The sequence below is a fragment of the Carex rostrata genome, chromosome 17, assembly GCF_964058835.1.
Source record: "Carex rostrata chromosome 17, lpCarRost1.2, whole genome shotgun sequence".
Lineage (NCBI taxonomy): Eukaryota > Viridiplantae > Streptophyta > Magnoliopsida > Poales > Cyperaceae > Carex > Carex rostrata.
Window position 1 is genome coordinate 5,732,142 of NC_135934.1, and position 25,547 is coordinate 5,757,688.

At 34.8% G+C, this 25,547-nt stretch overlaps 3 protein-coding genes and 1 pseudogene across 3 annotated transcripts; 2 read left to right on the plus strand and 2 right to left on the minus strand.

Annotated features, from left to right (window-relative positions):
* Positions 1 to 1,874: 1,874 nt before the first annotated feature.
* Positions 1,875 to 13,026, minus strand: SAC9 (sacI homology domain-containing protein / WW domain-containing protein). The gene is made up of 14 exons (XM_078318163.1): positions 12,751 to 13,026; positions 11,689 to 12,284; positions 11,257 to 11,389; positions 9,367 to 10,598; positions 9,171 to 9,278; positions 8,625 to 8,795; positions 8,063 to 8,302; positions 7,287 to 7,946; positions 6,677 to 7,085; positions 5,537 to 5,925; positions 4,914 to 5,111; positions 3,854 to 4,306; positions 2,826 to 3,056; positions 1,875 to 2,322 (listed from the first exon to the last, which is right to left on the minus strand). The coding sequence occupies exons 1-14, from the start codon at positions 12,794 to 12,796 to the stop codon at positions 2,041 to 2,043; spliced, it is 5,148 nt and encodes a 1,715-aa protein (XP_078174289.1). The 5' UTR covers positions 12,797 to 13,026; the 3' UTR covers positions 1,875 to 2,040.
* A 1,299-nt stretch (positions 13,027 to 14,325) lies between these two features.
* On the minus strand, positions 14,326 to 18,262 carry LOC144568539 (uncharacterized). Its single transcript, XM_078318903.1, has 5 exons — positions 17,954 to 18,262; positions 16,793 to 17,391; positions 16,163 to 16,678; positions 15,741 to 15,879; positions 14,326 to 14,557 (listed from the first exon to the last, which is right to left on the minus strand). The coding sequence occupies exons 1-5, from the start codon at positions 18,195 to 18,197 to the stop codon at positions 14,526 to 14,528; spliced, it is 1,530 nt and encodes a 509-aa protein (XP_078175029.1). The 5' UTR covers positions 18,198 to 18,262; the 3' UTR covers positions 14,326 to 14,525.
* A 3,606-nt stretch (positions 18,263 to 21,868) lies between these two features.
* LOC144568411 (uncharacterized) lies at positions 21,869 to 22,788 on the plus strand. The gene is made up of 2 exons (XM_078318758.1): positions 21,869 to 21,991; positions 22,112 to 22,788. Exons 1-2 carry the CDS (start codon positions 21,944 to 21,946, stop codon positions 22,634 to 22,636), a joined length of 573 nt encoding a protein of 190 aa, XP_078174884.1. The 5' UTR covers positions 21,869 to 21,943; the 3' UTR covers positions 22,637 to 22,788.
* A 1,899-nt stretch (positions 22,789 to 24,687) lies between these two features.
* LOC144568069 (12S seed storage globulin 1 pseudogene) lies at positions 24,688 to 25,524 on the plus strand (annotated as a pseudogene).
* The last annotated feature ends 23 nt before the right edge of the window (positions 25,525 to 25,547 follow it).

Sequence of the window (25,547 nt, forward strand, 5' to 3'; positions counted from 1 at the left end):
ATGCATAGCACCAGCACGAGCTCAACTTAAACGTGGGCTTTTGTGGGTAAAAGTAAATTTTAAAAAGAAAAATAATGAGCAGCAGCAAGGAAGTAGCTGTTTCTCCATTCCTGATCAATGAAAATAATTTCCAAGTGTGGTAAGTACAGGTAGAGTATTTCCAAGTGTCTTTAACCTAAAACTGGAGATATTTTAGAGCTGTTCATATCCTAGCGACTCGGTTTAATTTGTCTTGTCAAACACTAAACAGAAAAGGTTGGAACTATCGTATTGCATGACATCATGACGGCATGCAAGTAAAAGGCACCGAAATTTTTATTAATAGGAAATATAATAAAAAAAATATTCAGATTAGAGAACACTTTTGATTTTTTTCGAGATATAGGGAAAACGTTTTGATTTATCACGGCCTCTGGCCGTTATGACTTATCACGGCCTCTGGCCGTTATGACTTATCACGGCCTCTGGCCGTTATGACTTGTCACGGCCAAGATTAGCACTAATTACCGCACTTAAAAAAAAAAAAAAAAAAAAAAAAAAAAAAAAAAAAAAAAAAAAAAAAAATTCATGGCCGTGATTGATAATCACGGCCAGCATATTTCCCATATTAAATGGACAAACTTAGATCTCATTCTACACGGTCAAACTCAGATCTCATTCTACACGGTCAGATATTGCACTGGATTTGAATTCTGGCCGTGATTATCAATCACGGCCAGGAACTCTTTTTTTTTTTTAATAAGTGCGGTAATTAGTGTTAATCCTGGCCGTGATAAGCCATAACGGCCAGAGGCCGTGATAAATCAAAACGTTTTCCCTATATCTCGAAAAAAATCAAAAGTGTTCTCTAATCTGGATATTTTTTTAATATATTTCCTATTAATAAAAATTTCGGGTAAAAGGCAAGTCAATTTAAACCAATAAAGAATGGCTCTGATGTCAAAATTTGCTCTGTACTATTTCTTATTATCGGAATAGTGATTTTGTTTTATGAGTATACATTATTCCTTTTAATGCATTACAAATGAAAACAAGTTGTAATTATGAAAAGTAACAACAAATGAGTGCGAAAATTAAACTTCATGCCAAACAATAGTTTCAAATAACTTCCCAAAATAAATTAGCCATAGTATAAAATAATAGAATATAATTACTCTACACATAAATATATAAAAGGAACAAAAAAATTTATAAACAACTCTCCCTGTATGTTTTTTTAAAAAGTTTCCTTTCATATCTTAAAACTGTTTTCTTTTTTTAAGAAAAAAATACCTATGTCCACACAAACCTAGTCTATATGAATCTGGTCTGAAGCGGAATATACAAGATCTCTTTAATATTCGTGTCAGCACGAATTGAGCAATCCAATTTCATTTTGCATTAACTCAAAATCCGAGTTAATGCAGATGATACAAATTCAGTCTACATCAAAGTTCTAAATAGCGCACTATAGCAACTCTATAGTGCCTCTATAGCGCTTTTGAACCATAAAAGTTATAACGCTATAGCACGCTATAGCAACGCAATATAATAATATAATCATTTTTTAACCGTTCTAGTGACGCAATAAATCCTATTTAAACTTTTGATCTACACACCAACTTGGGAAGACATGCAAACTAGGTCGTGCAGATTAAAAGTTTGCTCAGACCTGGCCTCCATGCCATCATGAGCAGTGTGCAGACTACAAGTTTGTGTTCCAGCTAACATTCGAGATTTTATCAATATCAGGCCAACTCTCGATTTTTTATTTTTTATTATTATTAAATGCTAACTACAAAAATTCGGCATTATTCCTTGTAAATCATTATAAATGAAAACAACAAGTTCTATTTATGAAAAGTAACAACAAATGAGTGCAACAAGCTTAATCATGCCAAACAATAGTTTCGAATAACTTCCCAAAATGAATTAGCTATAGTATAATCAGACACAGTATAAAACAATGGAATAGAATTACTCTACACAAAAATTGGGGAAAAGACACTCTTACTCTTCCCAGCCCAAGCAAGGAAAAAATATATAAAGAACCAAAAATAATTATACTTCAGTAAAGCTTGCCATTTTTCCCACCTCATAGGGATCAGCATAATAATACGGTTTGATTTTATTGGCCAGAGACAATCCGGTGGCTAATGGGAGGTTCCTGAAACCCGACCCGTCAAGCTCGGAAATATCATCCACAAAGGCTGTCACATCTCCAAAAAGCCTGAATATCATAACACGCGCTTGAATCAGCTGCGAAAAATCAAAGTAGAGAGTTGTTCCCACCTTTGTCTCCGGCAGCCGGAATTCTCCTACTGTTACCAGGTTTCTCGGCTCCTGTTGTTCAAGGAATTTGTACAGTGTCAGTTTTAAAATTTTTTGGGTTGATATGTTGAAATTGCAGAAAAGCCCCTCCAATTTCATTACTTTTCAAATGGTAACTTAGCAATTAACATCATTATTACAAAGATACTATAACTAATTTAGTGGGGTGAACTCGGAAAAATTACCACAATTAAGAAAGTTCACAATTAACATATTTGGTACTATGCATGGAGAATTTAGATAAAGCGGTTTTTTATTTAAAATAAGAGCCCATGTGGCATTTTTATAATACTTAACCGCGTAGAATGAAACACAACCAACCAAATGTCCCTCCATGGAGATAGATACTCGTGAAAGAAACAACATTGAAAAGGTAAAAAAAAAAAAAAACTGCAATATCTTTATTTCGCTTATTTTTTTCAATATTTAAGGATAAACATTTCATATCACTATGAATTGGTATTATACCAGCACCTGCATTTACTGGTGCTAAACCTGAAAGCAGAAGCATTTACCTGAAGAGCAAAGACTTGGATGTACAAAACGGAAGGGGATATAGCACGGTCCTCAAGGCATGTGAGATAGGATTCACATCTTTCGCCATTTACAGCAGGTGAGTGGGTAATTCGGGGTCTTACCACATTAAAATAATCAAAGCAAAATCCAGCTATGCTGGGCCCACCAGGTGACAGTAACTGTTCTAATACAAGGTCGTTATCTCTTTTTCTTTCCTCGGCAACTGTAATCTGGTAGAATAAAGGAGAAAATCATTTGCAAAAATATCAACACCCTTATCAGGAGAAAATCATGTTTTATATATATATTTAAACTTTTTGTTTTCTGGCTTCATCTGAAATGCAAAATGATAGTCCTTAGAACTTGCGGAAATAACATGCAAACAATTAATTGAAAATGCCCCATTATTTTCGTGCCCCGATCATGCCCCACATCCTTGTTTTTGTGTACAAATAGTCGATCCGAATCGCTCAACATGATCTCCATATTAAAAAATGTGCTTGGAGACCAAATTTTATATTTTTTGGAACTTATTTTACTATTGATAGGAACAAAATCACTGTTTTTGGATGGTCCAGAATATTCTGAGAAAAACAGTGATTTTGTACCTATCTAAAATAATAATTTTTTTTTTCCAAAAAATATAAAATTTGGTCTCCAAGCACATTTTAATATAGAGATCATGTTGAGTGCTTTGGATCGACTATTTTGGACTTTGAAAATGGACATAAGAATACGAGGCATGCTTGGAATAATGGGGCATTTTAACCCTAGACAATTTTGTTGGGCAATTTCACCCAAATACATTTAAAGTTAAAACCATGAAAGCTATCCATATAGACCACCCTTGATCATTAGCATTTTCCATGTTTGAGGGACCTGTAAGGTATTTCTCCTTTTCAGTGGTGTGCATAAATATTTTGACACTTCGTTGTAGTGTGAAAATGAAGTTTCAGAAATGTAAAAATAATAAACACAAATAATGGGAGATAAATAAGAAAAACAAATGAAACAATGATGCTTATACCCTATATCGACGGAGTTGTGGAGAGTTGTTCAAGAAGCTTTTCATTCGCATTAATTCAGGCACCGATGCATCCTGGCCTATCTCAGCCCTTAGAGACTTGCCAAAAACTATTATCCTCTTAGCATGTATAAATGTATTTTTTCTATCAATCTCTAATCCCCGAGACGGTTTTGCTTCAGCAAATGAATTCTCAAAGGATAAGAGATCAAAGTCCCTTTGTAGATCTGAAGTGCTGGAATTTAGTTGAGACAATGACAACTTAATCCAAATGATGCGGCACCTGATGGGATTTGGAAAGGGGAATTTAATATTTCTCGGGGCACTCGTATTATTACCAGCCTCTTCGGGCCCAAATAATTCAGGAGCGGATGATTGTACAAGGGATTTTACATCCCATTTCCCAATGAAGGACCGTTCTTCTCTGCTAATTTTATTACTAGCCCATATCTCAACCTGTAAAAACACAAAACAAAACAAAAAATCATATAGAAAACTATATTAGAAAGGAGATCACTACATCCTTGAAAGAAATTGTAACACCTTTCATGACTTCAACATTAAAAGAAAACCAGATAATTTCAAAATCTTACGAATAGTACTCTATATTTCCGATAAGAGTGAGGCTATGGTACTATGCATAGCGTGGATTGGTCCGTACTATGGATCAATAACTTCTTTTTTAAAGTTCAAATAGTCAATCTGAATTGTTCAGCATGATCTCCATATGAATATGTACTTGCAGACTAAATTTTACATTTTTTAGAATCTTTTTACTATTTTTAGATAGGTATAAAATCACTACTTTTGAATTGTCTATAATATTTAGACCAAGTGATTTTCTACCTATCTAAAAGGTTGTACAAAATGTAAAGTTTTATCTAAAAGTACATTTTCATATGATCATGTTGAACGGTTTAGGACCTTAGGTCAACCGTTTGGATTTTGAAAATGAAAATATTGATCCATAGTTTGGACCGATCTGCGCTATGCATAGTACCATAGCATCACTCTTCTGATCATATGGAAAGGAAATAAACAAATTTGGTTGGTTGGTTCTCACAATAGGACAATTAGATGCTGAGTAACCACATGAACTGACAACAATAGCAACTCCTGAGACATCAGATAGTCTTCCAAGCACAAGAGCGAACTCTACAGAGGAAACACTATCTGGAGCCCTCCAGTAGGATCGTCTTTCTCCGAAACCAAGAGGAGCAATTAGCGACAGTAATGGAGCGGATGCTTCTGCTGTCTCAACCTGCAAAAAAGTATAAGTAAAAATAAGAAAATGAAATAAAATATTAACAAGTGAGGCTATGGTAATATGCATTATTACATAGAGGCCCGTGCTATGGACTCATATTTCTGTTTTTAAAGTCCAAACAGTCGATCAACCGTTCAACATGATATTCATATGAAAATGTATTTACAGACCAAATTTTACAATTTTTAGGGTTTTTTTACTGTGTTTTTAGATAGGTAGAAAATCACTTGATTTGAAAATTCTGGACCATCCAAAAGCAGTAGATCATGTTTAATGGTTCGGATCGACTGTTTGAACTTCGAAAATAGAGGTATGGATCCTTGTACAGGTTGATCCGTACTATGCATATTACCATAGTCTCACTCAATATTTATATACACAAACATCCAATAAAATCATTGTTCATTTAACAACATTACCTCATATAACAGTCCTGCATGTGGGAATTCGGCAAGCGACTCTGCACCATTCAATAACTTCTTCAATTGCCTCTTTTCAAGCTCAACACTTTCCAATTGGTCCCACGCACTAATTTCACCTCCGTAAACTTGATTAAGTGCCTTAGCTGCCAAAATGTCAGCCCGGTGTTTCCTTCTAACGCTACCCAAAACCCTCACATAATCCACGTACAATGCGCGGAGCAGGACTTCCTTGCAACATCTTTTGCATACAACACCATCTGTGAGTGCAAAGTACCCACACCCTTCCATTTGACTTTGGTTGCCACCATGACTAGACCCACTTGACGAGCCAGTGTATAGCTTCATATCCTTGTAACTATCACTCAACAGAAGAAACGCTGCCTTCCCTGCATATATGTACCACCAAGTAACAACAAGTGAATCCTTCGATTTAACCCAATGTTTTGCTCTCTATTGGTTTTCCTTTGTTTTTGTTTGGTTGCTTCTATGTGATTGCAGTTTGGAGGGAGATTGTGGATACATTGAAGTTTAGTATAACAACATCACAAAGAGTAGGTTTAAAATGTCCCATTGTTTTCATGCCCCAATCATGCCTCATATCCTTATCTCCGTTTTCAAAGCCCAAATAGTTTATCCGAACCGATCAACATGATATCCATATTAAAATGTGCTTGGAGACCAAAATTTAATTTTTTTTTTTACTATTTTTAGAAATGATACAATATCACTGTTTTTTTCAGAAAGATTCTGGATCATACAAAAACGGTGATTTTGTACCTATCTAACAAAAATAGTAAGAGCTTCTAAAAAATATAAATTTGTTCTCCAAGCATGCATGTTTTAATATGGAGATCATGTCAAGCAGTTTAGATCGCCTGTTTGGACTTTGAAAACGGAGATAAGGATGAGGGGCATGATTGGGGCACAAAAACAATGGGCATTTTAACCCTCCTCCATAAAACATAGAGGTTAACTGAGTTATACAACGTTAAATTAACTCTTACCTGCACTAAACGAGTATTAATATAAATTCTTCTTGATTTTTTTTGTTTTATCGTTTTTGGGGGTAGGTAGGTAGGGGGTTTCCTACGGGTGCCACACTGTACCAGTATTTCAGAAGAAAAAAGGAAGGCATACCAGCACAACAACCCCTGCAAGTGTTCCTTTGACAATGAGAACAATCAAATGAGGTTCCGTCAGAAGAGTTAATGTCACGCTTATGAGCCTTAACTTCACACTCATCACTAAAACAAGCATCATCACATTCTCTGACATTCCAAAAGTCAACTGGCCCGCTTGGACCTATCTGAAGACCTAGGGATGCATTCTCTCGGTCTTCTAGATAGGTGTGCCCAAGTAGTGCAAGTGTATCAGCGTAATTGCACACACTTATTAAGGAAGAATAGTCGAGTATGCGGTTCGGATTGATTGTGGCAGGGTCCACACTGATCGAAAGTAAGGCCCGGTCTCTTTGAGCAGAAGAAAGATTTGACTTTAGCCGTTGGATCTCGAGCTTCATCGACTGTTCAAAGCTAAGGCCCCTGCCCTGTAATTGGTTATAAAAATAAGGTGAGGTGTTTCATTTCCTAAATGAAGAAAATTAAGTGGTGGTATAATACAAACTCACGTGGTCAGCTGCAGTTTCCAGAAATAAATTAGGTTATTTAATTGGTAAAACCCAAACTACCCAGAAAGAACAAATGAGAAAAAACACACACACACACACTTGTGGTTGAAAAAAGCTTACCCGATTTCCCTCAGAAAAGGTTCTGTAAAGATCCAAGTAATTCTTGGTGTTATCAAATGCTTCCTCAACTTCACTTACATCATCAGAGGCTACCTCAGAATCAACAGAGTTAAGGCTAATTTTGTCATTTCTCCTAGGTTCATCCCTGGAAGTTGCAGAATAAGAGGCAAAGGGGTTGAAATCATCATTTTTCCTAGGTTCATTACTGGAAGCCTTGGAAGAAGCAGCAAATGGGTTGAAATCATCATCAAAAACAGCATTGGATTTACTGGCAGCAAAGGGATTAAAATCATCTTCAAATCCAGCATTGGATTTAGCAGTTGCTACAGTTGAAGAGGCCGCAAAAGGGTTAACTTCGTCATTTGAACTGTCCAAAAAATCAATTCCCCCTCTGGTACTGAAATCAGTGCTTCCTTTGGTGCTTGAATCTGGCATGTCTAAATCTCCAGTGAGGAAATCAAATGCTGAAGCACTTGGTTTTCCCAAAGAAGACCCAGTAGCAGTTTGATTTTGGGAGTGACCACCATTGTCGGGGATCATTTCACGTGATCGCTTTTTAGAAATCTTAGCATTTTCTTGAAGTAGCTTGAGAAATTCAGCATTGATTTTGCTATTGCAGAAAATGCCCATCCAAGGAAGAGAAACTCCAAGCACTTCAACCTGTCAAACTCTCACAAGATGTAATGTATTTAATAAGTTTATAGTAATTCAGTTAATGAAAAATATCTAATTGTAAGGGTTGAATGTAGAAAGTGAAAAAAAAAAAAAAATCCTACCTCACCAAGGGTAATAGGTAAGCCAGCATCAGAGGGATAAAAGGTCAAAGCCACAATGCGACTCATAAAACTCAATTCACCTTCAACTTCTTCAAAATCATACAACAAAGGGAGATGTGTCCTTTCGGTTGCATTCAAACGTGTGCTCTTGCCTGTAACTGCCAAGTCCTCCGGTTCAAGTTCTCCAGTAAGTGGAATCAAAATATTTGTCCCATTAACACATTTCGGGATGGTTGCATTCTGTAGTAATAAAATCATAATAAAAGTAAGAGTCTGGTAGTGCCCAATTTTATGTATGCCCCTGTGAGACATGGCAATATCTTGCATACCCCTTAAAACATAGGAAATATAATGTAAATGCATATGAAAAATGCAAAAATTTCATCAATACGATTCCCTACTAATAGGATGAAATTCATTGTTTCGTTAGGTTTAAACTCTTGAGATAAAACAGAGGTATAGTTGGGTAATATTTCACAGGGGTATAAGAGGCACTTGAAGGAGTTCTAGGGGCCAAAACAAAACATTTGCAAAAATAAAGACTCCGATACTAGCCATGTACCTCAAGAACAAGTTTAAGCCCATCCAAGTGGGGCCCAATTCGAACATCCACTGAGGCAGCACAAGACAAATCTTCCCCACCATGTGAAATTGTCAGAAGAAGCTGACTTATGTGGCAAGGCTCAGCTAGAAAGATAAACATCTCTACTACATCGGCATCTTCCGGACATACCTGAGTAAACATAGGTGTCAAGTAAATCATCAGGGATTTGGTGAAGTAACTCATCACTCACTTTGGATTTTTAAATTAGCACTGTAATACAAACCACTAGGTGAGCATCATCAAAAAGAGAGATTTCAGGAAATGTTGACGGTTTTCTCGCTCACTGATCTTAATGATTTCTTCAATTCTACACCAAATTTAACAGACCTCAACCCGTGTCAATTTAGAACCCGGGCTAAATTGAGAGCAATTCAGTCATTTTATTGTTTGCCTTTATGTTCTTAATAGCAATCCAAATATCTTGATAGTTAGTCACTAAAGAATGTGCTTAATTTTGTAACAGATTTAAGTTTCTAAATTGCATATAAAACTAAAAACAAATACCCAGACAAGCTCCTTCTTCTTGTAACTGAGGAGGCTTGAACCGCCATCTTGAATGGGAATTATGCTAGGAACAGGCTTGAGAACACACCCAGTGGGCCGAGATAATACCTTGGTAAAGGAAACAGAAGCCATTAATGAATTTTCCAACATAAGAGCATTCAATCTGAAATGATGAAAGGGAAAAAAAAATACGCACTTTGAGAGGATAAATAGGTATTGATGGCAGATGTTTGAAGAGCCTCAACCCTAGAAACATCTCCAACTGCTTCTGACGAGAGCTATCGACTAAAACATTTGTGTACCTTCTCTGTAGAGTAATCTTAACATTGGCCTGTGCCGCCGAGAATTTACTAAAACGGCCTCCACCACTGCCTCCATCCTCAGTAAATATACTCAAAATCTCACTATGCATGGCTTTTGAACCGGTGTATATTGTAGCATGTATATCCCCTGCCAGTAAAAATAGGTCCGCCAGGTAATTTATTGGGCCCAACAGTGTTGAAGGCTTGAACTGGTCAAAAGACATGTCAAATCTCTTCCAGGGCTTGTCAGGTCGGTCTTGGCTTGGTCGAACCCAAGTGGTTTTTTTGTTTACATGGTCTACATAAAACGATTTACCAGTTACTGAGTCAAACCGCTCCTCCCAACCGGGAGGTAGGGGGGCCCCATTGTCGCTTCCTGAATACTCATATCCTAAAAACGCATCCCTGTCCAGAGAGATGCCCAAATGGGAACACTGTTCGACAAAAACCTGAACTGCCCCAAAGAAGCTAGCTGCATTAGTTCTGTCAAGTGAATCGGCACAGTTAAACCTTATAACACCATTCTGAAGTAGATTCATGCAAAACAGCCCTTGAATAGAATCATTAGAGATAATTAATCCTTTGTTACTCCTCTGTAATTGATCTTGTGAAGGGAAATAGACCCCCTCGTTAAACCCTATAGCCATTGTTGGCGCCTTTAGTAATTTCCACAATCCCCCAATAGTCGATTGTTGACCATTAATCTTTACTAAATGATGCCAGTCATAATTAATCATTTGAATAAAAGTCGAAGAAGAAATCTTTTTGGTTGCACGGATGTACTTAACTGAATCATTGAAGTGTTCAACAAGGATTTTTTCAGACTTCCCATCCCCACTTCTTAGCAGATTTACACAAACTATTGGCACAATTGGTGCTTTCTTTTGCTTGGAGGTGCTTAGCTCGGGATCTTTTACGGCATATCTGTTGCGGAGACGTGTATAGTATTGTGCGCTGCCTCTATAAGGATCTTCAGACACGTATATCTCAGCTTCAGTCGCTAGTTTTACCTCTGCTCCCCACGAAATGGGTATGGTACCTCTTCTCCACACGTACGTGCTAAATGGAACAGGTTGACCGGGTCTCTTGGGGGTCCACACTATTTGTTCACACTCAACCTCATTTCCTAGAAAAAAAAAAAAAACAGTACAATAAATTTCAGAGGCAGTGAAGGAAATTATTTTGTTTGCCCTTAAACTAGCTCGTGCTATCACATTGGTCTGTACATTTTTCAGAATTTTTTTACTATATTTTTAGATAGGTAGAAAATCAATTGAACTATACTTTCTAGACCATTCAAAAGAAGTGGTTTTCTACCTATCTAAAAAATAGTAAAAAAATTCTAAAAAATGTAAAAATTAGTCTGCAAGTACATTTTCATATGGAGATCATGTTGAACAGTTCAGATCGACTATTTGAACTTTGAAAACAAAGATATTGATCCATAGTATGAACCAATCCCCACTGTGCATAGTACCATAGCCTCACTCTAAAAAGAATGCTTAAAAATGGTACAAGTGCTTATGAGCACTATTTGGAAATAAAAGAGTTAGTTTCTGTTTTGCAGATTATAAATCATTACAATTAAGAAGAGAAATCTCGTCAAAAGAAAAAGAGAATTTTTTTCCAAAATATTTAATCCATAACAGCCATTCTACCATTTTAGAGGAAAGACTATAGGTTGAAAGATAGGTTCGGACAAAACAAGTCATTCTTTTTAGGGCACAAAAAAGGAACTGCTTCAATCAAGGGACAATTTGTAGTTTACTGAAAACATGCATTACCTGTGCCAGAGCATGCATTCAATCCACGTGCAAGATAACGGGTCCCAGGATGGAGTTTACTACGCCTTGCAATAAGAGCAACTGTGCCCGCATTTGAATTTGTGCCTTCAAAGCTGCGAGACTCGGCAAAACCCTAAGTAACAGAAAATATAGGAAAAATTAAATCGTGTCTAGAAAGGTTATACTTATCTTTTATTTTTCTTTTTTGTTTCATTTTAAGTAATAGGCTTTATGTTTGTGTTACTCTTCATTGAGACCAAATCAGGATTAATGTACCACATTTCGGTCACATAACAAATAAGCTATCACTCATGCATATGGCTGGTATCAGATGTAACATCTATTCCTTCAGTGTTACTTTTAGATTGAATGTAACAACAATGACCCGTAAAAATACAAAAAAGTAAAAGAAAAAAAAAACAATTGAAAGACCTGAAGAAGGACCACACAGTGTTCTTCCAAACCAATATCCTTGAAAGGTTTGGAAAACCATGCATTCCAAACAAATTCCAAATCGGGATCTCTCAAAGTGAATTCACTCGGGAATGGTCGCGTTAAATCTCTCGTTTCACAAAAATAATACTTCCCGTCAATGTCAAGCTCCGCCAACTCCAAACTATTTTTTACTTCACTCTTTCCCTGAGGCTGGGGATTCTGGAACTGCACCTTAATCCATTGACTCTCCACAACTGTGTACACACTACCACCTCCAGGTAAATCCGGCACTGTTGGGTTCACTTTTGTAGCCACTAACAATAACCCAGTGGAGCCTAATACAGAGTAACCAATTATGGCGCGACCAGTGGTGGTGCTCTTGCATTGCCGAGATCCATTTGTAATGTAATCAAAAGCTTCTTCTCTTGAGTTGAATACATCTCGGCCAAGCTTCCCAAAATGGCATAATGAACCGGTTGTGGGGTCGATGTATACCACTTGTGTGTCGTGTTTTGTTGATAAGCTTGATATTATGTACACTTCACCAGTTTCAAGTACTACCACGACAACAGATGTTTGCCTTGGAGATGCATCTGAAAAATGTACCAAGAGCATGAGAGTTGAAGGTAGAATTAAGCATGTGATTGTGATATATAAGGATAGTAGATTAACACGAAAAAATGAAGATGCAACATCAACTTTACATCAGGCATGTTATTGATGTTATTGCATCATGGAATCTTTATTGACATAGTTTAATTCAATTCTATGAATAATTGTAACGATCTCTAGTGCTTGCTCAGTCATTTATATTGATGCGTATGATGGGTATTGAATAATATATTACAAACATGGCAATCATATATGCAATTAAACGAGCTTGATACAACAATGACAATGATCTGAAATTGCAAAACGATACACTAATTGGATATAATCACTAGAGATACTTTAAAGGAAAGTAAACTGAAATCCAAACCACAAATTGACGTCCATAGTTGAGATCAGATTCCCAATCGAACCAACCTAATCACATCTGAAGAAGATAAAACAACCTACCTGAATCGAATTCTCTAAGATTGGAGCTCGAATGGCGATAAGCCATGGCAGATCACACGAGGCAAAGGCAAGCACCCACCCCCCTTCAAAAAGATACTAAACAATTGGATCTGTGCAAATCAGTTGTTCGGTGAAATAACATTAGATCTGGACTCCTCACTCTTTTGAGTTCTGATTTCAGGAAGTCCGCCAAGTTGATTCCATGTCAAAGCTTCGATCGGAGCGACAAGAATTCCGTGGCGTGCGAGGTGCGAACTGGAACCCGTTCGGGAGCCTTTCGGCTCCGACCCGTTTGGCAAAAAGAGACTCCAAATCCATTTAAGATTATTTTGCGGACCACTTGGATCCTAGCGGGCCAATATTTGAGCCTAAAACTGTATTTGTATCTGGCGACCCAGCGGGCCATAATGGGCCTTCTCTTTATAATTATCTCTCTGGCCCAATTGGTTTGTCGGGCCCTCGGGAATATTTTTTTATTATTTACACAATCAATGTTACTCAAATAATAAATAAAAAAGAAATGGCAACAAAAGTGGGATAAATAGACGTTTGTATAATTTATTCCTGTCCTTATTTAAACCATCATAACCATTTTAAATAAAAAAATGAATGGTTTTTCCTCAAAATAAAAAAAAAACGAATAGTTACCACTTATCAGCTGTAATGAGAATAATAGATAATAGTGATAACTAATGTCCCCTTTCTTTATAGAAGAATAGAGAGAATAAAATGTGGTGTAAAAAATGGCCGTTTAGGTCGATTAATTTGTCAATTAGTTGTTGACGGTGATCAAACTCTCACATATTTTTCTGACTAATCGATCAATTATTTTTAATTATTTTTTATTAATTGTTTTACAATATCCTATTTGTCCGACGAGCATAACGTTATTTACAACAACGGAATAAATAATTGAATGAGATGAAAATCCACGTCCTTCACGAGGGTTGAGGTAGAAAGCAATTAATGGAATCAATGATATATCATATCATAATTCTAACTTCAGTTTAATTTTTTAGAAGTACGGAGTATTGTTTTTTCATTATCGGACCAAGAATTAATTCTCACATTAGTTTAATGATTAGGTCAATGACTAATTTTCTGTCTCATAATAGTTATATACTCCATACTAGGGTGTTCCTAAGATCATCAAGTTCTGACTTGGTGAACTCAACTCTAAAATCTATCAGATTGACTTTAAACAATGAATCTAAACTGTTTAAATCCTTCTATCTTACAAGTGATGCATCTACATGTAAAAATTTAAAATTTTAAAATAATTTTGTATAGAGTCAATTTGTCAAAAGGCGTCAAAAATTAATTTATAAAATTTCTAATTTTGACCACTTTACTTTATACTAAATTAATTTTAAACTATAAAATTTTCATATGTAAACACATCACTTATAAGTTAGAAGAATTTCAACATTTTAAATTTGTCGTTTAAAATTAATTTAATAAGTTTTAGAGTTGAGCTCACAAAAATTCTCCATGAACTTAAAAACACCATAGTTCTACTCGTATATTTAATCATTAGTTTGTTGGGGCATCTATGTAGCTAGTGCAACAATTGTATCCTATTATTTAAAAATGGGTGTAATCTAGCAAAGTATTATAACTGTATGTGGTCATCCATATCACCATAGAGATAGACTGACTACCTACTGTAATACTGTATGTTCATAATTAAAATCTTTATCCATTAAAGAAGCAGATAATATACTTAGAGGAATGGTTTTAAATTTTCTTGCGGAGCCATTCGTCATAAAATTAATCTACCAATGGAGTGCTGCCATATGTAAGATCCCTGTACAAAATAGAAAAAACAAAATATGAACCTTAGTTAAAATTTTTAGAATTTTTGGTGTTTAATTTAAATCATGCATGGTTCTTAATAGCGCTGTAGCACCGTTATAACGTTTTTGGACCATAAAAGCTATGACGTTATTGATGCTATAGCGTGAATCAGAGTTTTAAATAGCACACTATACAGTTTTTGGATCATAAAAGCTATGGCGTTATTGACACTATAGCCACTATACGAGTATAGTGTCAATTTTTTAGCCGTTCCGCTATGACGCGATAAATGTTATTTAAACATTTTATTTAAACACTTGACAGCACTTTATTAGTACATATTACTTTAAAGATTTGAGGTTGAAACTTTTTGTTTCATTTTACACAATTATTTAACAATTTTTTTTAGTGTTATGAGTCCTAGTACTCTGCCAATATTGTAGTGGGAAAGATAAACAAGCTATATTTAAATTAAGACACTATGTTTTAAGTTAAGTTGGCTCAGTTTGTCAGGGTAGATTATGCTTCCGCGGAATTAAAATTAAAATGTACTAATCAATTTACTAAATCTCAATAACATAATGATTTTGGAAGTTCCATAGTAAATTTAAGCAAATTATCTAGACATATTTATACAATTGAAATAACAGGAAGCACAGTTCACCAAAAGTATTACAAGTAGAGGAGGGTTCAAATGCCTTCATGTTTTTGTGCCTCCATCATGCCTTCATCTCTCTCCATCATTTTCAAAGTTCAAACAGTCGATCCGAACCGCTCAACCTAACCTCCATACTAAAATATGTTTGGAGACCAAATTTTATATTTTTAGGAATTTTTTTACTATTTTCTTAGATAGGTACAAAATCAGTAAATCTGAACCATCTAAAAACAGTATTTTTTTACCTATCTAAAAAAATAATAAAAAAATTCCTAAAAATATAAAATTTGGTCTCCAAACATATTTTAGTATGGAGGTTAGGTTGAGCGGTTCGGATCGACTGTTTGAACTTTGAAAATGATGGAGAGAGATAGAGACATGATGGAGGCACAAAAACATGGAGGCATTTGAACCCTCCTCTTACAAGTATTGATGTATTACTGTCATTTCCATACACATTAGATTGATTATAACAGAACAAAAAATAGACAAAGATAAGAGGGCTATATGCACTAAATCAAATGCATGGAATCACCTTGTTCGTTGCTAATTACGGGGATGAGAATGTCAAAATCGCTTAGAATCCACTCTGCGATTTCATTATCACTTTTGTAGATCTCTGTACCTACATCGAGCGATGTCCAACGCCTCCGTGCCGGAGTAGTACCTGGATCCTGCTCTCAAGATGAGAAAAATCAATTAGCATGATAAGTATCAGACAAATTCAAAACAAAATGCATGAAACGAGCTCAATCTCGCAATTTCGTCGAAGAGATCCCCAATTCATGTGTTTTATATTTAAAAAAAATTCAAAAATGCAACGGTTATTTGTGCCAGAGCCTTTAAAATAATATACAAAAATGTAAAAAAAAAAGCACTTATTGTAACAAAATAATATGAATACACTAAAAATAATAAATAATAGTAAAATAAATAATTTTGGAATTAAAAAACAACCTGATAGAAATAGAGGTTATGAGACAACCCGCCTACATCGAGTTCCCAAGTCCTTGGGTCGCCAATCCAACCGTCACCCTTCTTGGTTGGGTACCCGTACTCTCCCCAAACAGGGTGTGGCAGTACTTGCATTATCTCCTGGGGTTGTGGATTGCTATACGGGTCGCAATATGTAGTTGGTTGCTCAGCATATTTTGCATTACCAGGTGAGCAATAGACGTGGTACGCATCATATGGGAAGTTCACTCTATCGTTGCGAGAGACACGGGTCCCGTTCTTGAATGTGTGGTAAGGGGGGCACTCGTAAAGCCGGTCCGGACGGCACCACGCCTCTGTCTCGGGGTTGATTATCATTTCACTGTACCTTGTCACATCTGCTGTCACGTCACCGTCGCATGGTTGGCCGCTGTTTTTCCAACAACTTCCCATGTCCATGAGGTAAAATTGGCTATTTTGGCCACCACCTTGCTTGACATCAACTGAGACTCGTACTTTGAAATTTGGAGATTCAGGTATCTAATCATCATAATGTTTACAGAATTAAATTAGCAAATTCCATGATGTTGGTCAATTCTGAATTAAACTGAGGATAAGCAGCAGATATTACAATTTACCAGGAAGTTAGCTTACGATTCGGGTCATTCCTCTCGTGTCATAGTGGTATCCACCAGAGAAACCCTTTGTGGCATCTGATCGAAGATAAAGCATTAACCAAGAATACTTTTTGGAGGTTTTAAGAATATGGTGAAAAGACCATCCGCCTTTATCGACTTCCTTCTCCCAAGTCACCGAGTAATATGAAATATTACCATTCACCGATTGTGATATATCAGCATCAAGATCATACGACCCAAATATCTGACCCTTCAATTTGCCGCCTTCCAAAGACGTGAAATTATGGTACACTAGTGGTTGGTTCATGCACCCTTTGCCGAAGCATGGGAATCTCGACTCGGGCTTGAAGGGACCCACCTTGGTACCGTCTTTGGGGCAGAGAGAGGCAGTGGTATCTAAATTGCCATTTTTTAACATGATCATCCAGAATTGCCACGGTAGGTTATCTTTCACCTCACACTTGTCACCTAAATAGATTTCTTTTGCTGCGGCGTAGAGATCGACATTCTTTGGGGTTGTGTAGCGGTTCCCTGGAAAGGGATCCGCGTAGCCAAGCTTGTTGTCTGCTTCTGACACATGGTGTATCACAGTGCAGTTGGATTCTCCAGTGGTGGCTGTATGAAAAGTCAATATTATTGTTTTTTAAACCAAATTTTCAGATCCTTTGGTTTGTATTTGGTAGAAATTCTGATACTCTGGTCATATATTTTTGGCCAACTTTGTTGAATTTTGATCACCTTACTTTGTCATAAGAAAGATAAACCTATTTTTAAATTAATTAAGTGCATCAATTGCAACTGCTAAAATAATAGCATCACCTTTATTATTTTTAAAAAATTTACTATTATGATCTTTTTCTGATAAAATTTGTATCAATTTCTCTCTTGAATTATTGAAATTTGTATCAATTTCTTCTTTATTTTATATTTACAACTTAAGATTTGCTACCAAATATTCTCTCTTGAATTACTGAACCAACCTTACCAACTAAAAGCTGTGACATCATTTAATAAATGTAATTAATTCCTGTTCAAACAGTCCCAATCTAAAAGCAATCAATTTTTCAACTAAAATGATCGTGATCACACCAAAAGTTGCATAAATTGAAGCTGGAATTATCAATTAGACAGTAAAAGGAAGTGTTATAAAGAATGAATTTTATGTAAAATGAACAACCTAGATCGAAGCAATCGGCGCCACGTGGACTGCCCATGAGAGGTGCCTCTTCCCCTACCTCATTGCAAAAATTCCAAGCTTCCCATGCTACTCTCAATCCATCTCTCCTCATTCCTGCATCTCCCACTGCTGAGATGTATCCTCCATTCTGACCATTTTGCCCCTCACCTCTCACATGGAGAAACTGAAACAAAAAACAAATTGTGGTCACCAGGGGAAGAACAGCTGTAATGTATCCTTGCATTTGGTAAAGGTCTAAAGGAGATGAAATTAACTGTTGGCTTTTGTGAAGGAATAAAGAAGGCTCAAACAAGTGCTGTTTGTTTGTGTATTTTAAACAAAAGAAATATGTGACAGTGAGAGGTTACCTTGCCATGATGACGCAACTCAGCAAAGCAATTCCCAACCCGTGACGGAATTATTATTCAAGCACTTGGGATCCTCTGCAACATTTTTTTAGCAATGCTTAGCATAGTGGCAAACGGGTTCGGTTCGGCGGAGTCAAAAAAATCATGATTCGAATGTAATTGGGATATAATTCGATAATGATTCGGTACAAAAATAAAACACTTAAAAAATGATTTCTAAAAAAAGAAATTCTAAAAATAATGTAAAAAAAATTTCGTTTTTCTAGCGAATAAAATGTATTATACGTTTTTTTTGTGTTTTATTCGGAATTCAGATCGAAAATGTCAAAAGAACGAATAAAATGCAAATAATTTGCGAATTAAAGAAGAGTTGTGTGAGTGTGACTATGGCGATAAGTAGAGAACTTGGGATTATTATTTTGGACGTTTCATGATTTCATCTCGCCAATTAGGATTTGACACGTGTCAATTTCAAATTTATGGCGCTGATATTAATGAGCAAGATAATATTTACGACAATTTGATGTATTTATTTCATTCAGTTGAATCAAATAAAAATATTGTATATCCTTTGTACAAACTTTAATAAAGTCATATAACGTTGTTTTATTTTTCCTATTATCACTATTTTAGGAAACAAATGATTCTCTTGAAAGCCAAAAAAACTAAATTTAATATGTGTTTCTTTTATTTTTCCTATTATCACTATTATGATTTATGGAGAAATGGAAAAGTCTAATGATTTGTGTCATTCTTTTTAGGAAGCTAATAATTGTACTCCGAACAAAGTATCTGTGCGCGTTCTCTAACCTTTTAGAATACTGGATTTAAAGCAATCAATGTAAAATAACAATGCGTTAAAACATCGAGGCGTTAATTAATGATAAATTAATAATTTTTCGTTATTAGCAGACAGTTAAATCCAGTTAAACCAGTTCGGGAACGAGCTTAGATTTGATAGCTCGGGTACCAGAACATTTCTCTTCTTTTTATTTTAATTGAAGAAATGAGAATTGGTCTTCTATGTCGGCATTGCTTCAAACAGCTTCCACGACTATGCAAAAAAAAAAAACACTCTTTACAGTGCGGTAATTATGATGGTATCAATGTGCTTTATTCAATCTGCGTTGTTAAATAAAATATGGTATAACTCGATTGAATCATCTGAATTTTTCCTGATTTATTACCTAAAAACATAAAAAATTATCTATATCATCATTTTTCTTAAATTTCAAAATCTACCACCACGTGGCAAAAATTTTGCCACATCCAATTCTTGAGTCACGACGTATTTGTTATATCACGTCACAACATGTAAGTATATAACACATATTTAAAACACTAGTAACAACAACATCAACTATAATTAAAAAAAAATCAATCAATTAAACTATTAATAAAATATTTTAACTGAGATAATTTTTACATAAGACTTTTATTTGGCGTCTCCAATAACCCAAAAATGATTACAAAATAAAAGAAATGAGAACTTGCTATCATTGAGCCAATCAGTGGCTCTCATAATATTTATTCTAACTTAATAATTATTATAATATCTGAACACACAAACTTAATTTAAAGAACAAATAATATTGAATATTAATTTTGAGCTTTCAATTATTTCCTCTGGTATTTTTACACCTTAAGATTTTGTATATACTATACATAAAGATAGCATGTCATAAGGCCTTGATCGGCGCACACATGGAATTAGGAAAGGACTTGAAATATGGATCAAATTGAATTGTCTGTTACTGTGCGAGTGGAGAGAAAAAAAATCAATTAAACTGAATTTTTTTTCTCACAGTAACTGCACTGAACATGGCCTAAATGTTGCAGGTAAGGTGATCATGGATGTGTAATCCAACATTCCAACTTATAGAATTACTCTCGAATTTGATATAACAAAATAAAAAAGAACAAAAGTCAAATTAACCAGATGAATTTTAACAAATCTGAGCCGGTTCATCTGATTTTCACTATTATTTAGTACCTCCAATATTTTAAAGTGATAACAAAATAAAAATAAATTTGACCTTGCTATATCATTGAGTGAATTAGTGGTTCTTCCAATATGTATTCCAACTTAATATATATTTATAGAGCATGTTATATGTAAGATGACCATAAATATGTGATCCAACTAACATAACACATACTTAATGCTAATCTATGTGGGCTATATTGAACATGTCATACATGTTATATGTAAATTGTAAGGTGATCATGAATATGCATGTGATCCGACCAATACAATTAATACATTCAAGTTCGGTACAATATAACACATAATCTAACAGTGACGGAATTTAAAAAATTTAGATTAATTAAGATGACTAAAATATAAAATGCATAATATGTCTGCCAACTTAAAATTTAAGTCAAGTCTCCATAATCACAAAAGGAACTTTTAATCGTTAAGTTATATACACACGTTTGGTATTTTAATTATGAGGGAGACTGAAAGATACAAATATTAACACTTTTAAAAAATTTAATTTAATTTTAATATATAAGATTAACATTTTTAAAATCATGAGACTATAAGCATCCTATACATAATTAATATAGATCCGCCCTTGATTCAACCACGACTTAAAGAACTTATAAAGATAGTAGATAAAAGCATGAATACAGAAACACGAGATTTGCATATTAAGAAAAGAGTAGGGTTTAAATGTTCTATTGGTTTTGGGCTATCATGTTCTAACATCATTATATCTAATTTTAATGTCTAAATAATCGATCCAAACTGTTCAACTTGATTTTCGTACTAAAATGTGCTTTGATAACAAATTTTAGAACTTTAGAATTTTTTTACTAATTGTTTAGAGAGATAAATCACTATTTTTGAATGGTCCAGGATCTTCTAAAAATAGTGATTTTGTAACTATTTTAAAAAATAGCAAAATAAATTCAAAAAATAAATTTTTTTTTTGTATTCAAGTACATTTTAATATAAATATTATATTAAACAGTTAAAATTGACCATTTAGATAATGATATTGAGACATGACGGAACAGAAAACCAATAAAATATTTTAAACCTATTCAAAAATCAGAAGACTTGCAAGGCCCAAATAAAACCCAATTTCAGTCTCAACTCAATATCCAAATATGCGTTCCAACATAAAATAAAATATCGAGATAATCACTGGCCCAATTCTCTCAAACTCCACTGTTGCATGTGGTAAGCAACAAAGCGTGCCAGCTGCGGTGGTGTCTCACAAGTCACAAGTAGGGGTGCAAACAGATCGGATACGGATCGGATATGGTAAAATTATATTTATATTTGCTTTTATAATTTGAATATGAATACAGATACGGATATACACTTTTTATGATAAATATAATTTTTTCTATAATATATATTACACTATATAGTATATATTTAATATTCAAATACTAATAATTAAATTTTAAATTATATCTGTATTGATATTTAGATATGGATCCGTATTTAATTTTCATATACAAATTCGAATACGGTAATATCCGACCCGTTTGCACCTCTACTCACAAGGATTGTGAAAACATACGGAAGCGGACAAAATTCTGTCCGACCTGATTCCGCTCTCTTTTCGCCTTACCAAAGAAGGAACCCATCTCCGCTTAATTTGCCATGCAGCCCTTCTCGCCTCATGCTCGTTTTTTCTCCTCTCTCCACCAGGTAATCATGCAAATACTGCAGATACAAAATGAAAATGTCAAAACTAATTCCTATTTTAATTCTAATTCAAGGAATAATCATTATTCTATTACTCGTTTTTTTTTCTTTTTTAATTAATAGGTAGAAAACCGATTGGCTTTTGAGAAGAAACAAAAATTATCACCACTTGTTGAATTGACACCCAAATCCGAATTCAAAGAATCCAACTTTTCTTCATCCCAATCTGATTCTCTGGGCTCGCCTCTCTACATTGGGAATCCAAATCCAAACCCAGCGGGCCTCGATAACAGTGGCCCGGCACTTGACTTCCTCTCTGACACTGAGACCCCACAAGAAGAAGAACAAGCACCAGAAAAAGATGGAGATGAAATCAATTTGGTTAAGGATTGTGGTGAAGAAAAGGACATTGAACAACTAATGAAACTGTTGTGTTTGTCAGGTGGTGGAAACAAGTTAAGATGCCAGAAAGAAAAGAGGCTAGACGAGTGGATTGAATACTACTACAAAATATGGAGAGATGGAGAAAGGAGAGAGCAAGCACGACTCACTTATTTGTTACTTGCCAAGGCATCTTATAATAATGGCGAGTTTGAGTTTCCTATGGCAATGGATGGATTTTTGGAGGTTGCACCACCAAGTACTTGATAGACTTGGAGTGGCTTCCTCACTTTTCATGTTCTCTGACGATTTCACTGGTTGTTCTCTTGAGCATTTTAACAAACACCTCTTGTGCGGTGCCATTTGTGTTGGAATTTTCTTCAAAAAATTAAAGTTGTTAATAAAGTTCCTTAATTATATTGCCTTTTTTTTAATTTGAGAGTTTGCTGGCTGATCTTGCTAATCAACGATCCATAAGTCTCCATGATTTTAATTTATTTTATTTTACACAGAAATGGTACCGATATTTTTATCTGTTGCATTTAAAAATTAAATAAATTCAAACTGATGACATCAATTCAACAAAATTTCAGATATAAAATATTTTTTAAATCTGCACCGTTAAGATTGCACCTGGACGTCCGTGCTATGGAATTTTTAGAAAGAGAAAAATCGACATATTTACAGTGAATAGCACTGCAAGAATCTGTTTTATCTGCAAGGATAAAAAATAACTATTTATAAATGATATGATCATTACTGACGAAGATATTCGCAAGAATACTAATACTATTAAGTACTTTTACCATCGCGAATATAACATATTATTGTACATTGTTATTATTTATTTAGGACCACATATTAATACGATGGAGCATGTAATATATAGATTGATATTTGTTTGACATTATTTGTACATTATCTTCTTTCTTATGGCTTGTAAACAATTTTGTAGTATTAATAAAAGATTAAGGTGCCTATTTTAAAAAATAAAACATCAGAGAAAGAACAATTTTGTAATGAGGATAAGTATTAAGTAGTGTGATTACGGTCATCTTGTATTTATTTAAAGTTGTCCTTAATTTCAGCAAAATAATTGTTTATTTTATGAGGCATGATAAGTGATTGCAAGATCATATATATCCGGTGCAAGATAAAAGTATTGGTCCTTCGAAAAACAAAAATCATCAATTAAAATGCGAAAATTATATTCCAATTTTATTTGTCAAGGTACAACATTGCACACTTTTCTATACACATTGCAAGTTCTCTTGAGACGCAAAAAAAAAATCTGAAATGAATCATTTTGGAAAATATAAATAATAAAAAAAATATAAAATATCAATTCTAGGGCCATATTAATAGAGGAGGAGGATTCAAATGTCTCCGTTTTTTGTGTCTCTATCATACCTCCATTTTTAAAAGCTTAAATAACTCAAAGTTTAAAGCTTCAAATTCAAAATAAAACCGTTAGATGTGATCTATGCTATTTTATATATGTGCCCAAAATTTTTTTATCACATTTTGATTTTGCTTTTATATGAATCAATAAGTTGAAAAATTAATGTCTAGAAATCATCCACACATTAGTATACATTTTTACAAGTTCAAGATGACAATCAAAACAAAATTGGAATGACATAATTTTTTATACGTGCATAGATAAAATGATGTAGTTCATATCCAATGGTTTTATTTTGAATTTTAAGATTTAACTTTTGAGTTATTAAAATTTTTAAAAATAGAGATACGATGAAGGCATAAAAAATGAAGACATTTTCACCCTCCTCTTAATAAAGTAGCACTCTACCTATTTTATTAAAGATACCTAGTTTCTGTAAACCAAATTTCATTTATGCGAAATTCCAACTTATTTACTGCGTGTTATTTTAATTTCATGTTTACAGCCTACTAGATAGAATTAACAATCCGATTTCTTTTTTTTTATCAAAAGAAGAAAGAAGAGGTCTAAAAAACATATCATATGTTTTACTCCTTTATAACAACCAAATCCGCACCTAGTTCTGACACTTTAAATAAACTTGAACCATATCCTTTATACTAAATTCTAAACCATTAGGAAGAAACAAGACACCGTATATTTATCTAGAACACAGAAAGCAACAGGATTAAGAAAAAAATGAGGCTTCAAGCATTATGCTTATGAGGTGTCTGTTGAGCCCTTTTGTGTTTATATTACCAAACATCATGCATTTATCCAAAATAAAAGCACCTTTTTGTATGTATAAATACCCCTAACCCTCACTCCTCTCTACTGATCCAAACATCTAGTGTATTACCGTATTCAACAAATTAATATGGCAACCTCTGTCTCTCTCATTTTTTCCCTCTGTTTCTTGGTCTTGTGTCATGGGGCTATTGCACAGTTCGGCATTGGCGGCCAGAGTGCGTGGCACAGCTCGCGTAGTTTTGGAGACCCAAGAGGATGTCGGTTTGAGTCGTTTGACCGTCTTGATGCGCTCAATCCATCTCGGCGTGTACCGTCTGAAGCTGGTGTGACTGAATATTATGAGGAGAGTAATGAGATGTTACGTTGTGCTGGTGTGTCGCTCAAACGCTATACCATGGAGCCTAGAGGCCTTCTCTTGCCAACCTACCATAATGCACCTTCCCTTATTTACATAACACAAGGTTTCTTGCTCTCCGACTCTCTCCTTCTCGTGTTCATTAATAATCACCAGTGCTACAATATCTATAGTTCAAAAGTTTACATTCGATCGCTAGTCTAATAAAGTATATAATTACACAATGATGTTATTTATTTTTTTGCAGGAAGAGGACTTATTTCAACCATATTTCCGGGTTGCCCTGAATCTTTCCAATCTTTTCAACAACAAGCTGAGCAATATTTGCAAGGTACCGTAAGCGAGAGTCAACAAAGACTTCGGGATGAGCACCAAAAGGTCAGGCGCTTCCAACAAGGAGACATCATCGCTTTACCAGCAGGTGTCACATTCTGGTGCTACAATGATGGTGATATTCCTATGGTTGCCGTACATGTCTTCGACACGAGTAACACCGCTAACCAGCTGGAACCTATGCATAGAGTAAGTCATGTCAATCGGTTCAAAAGCATGCATGATTATGACACTTTTTTATATAAATTTTGCACCTCGATGATTAGTCATGACTAACAACATAATTCGGATTTTAGTGT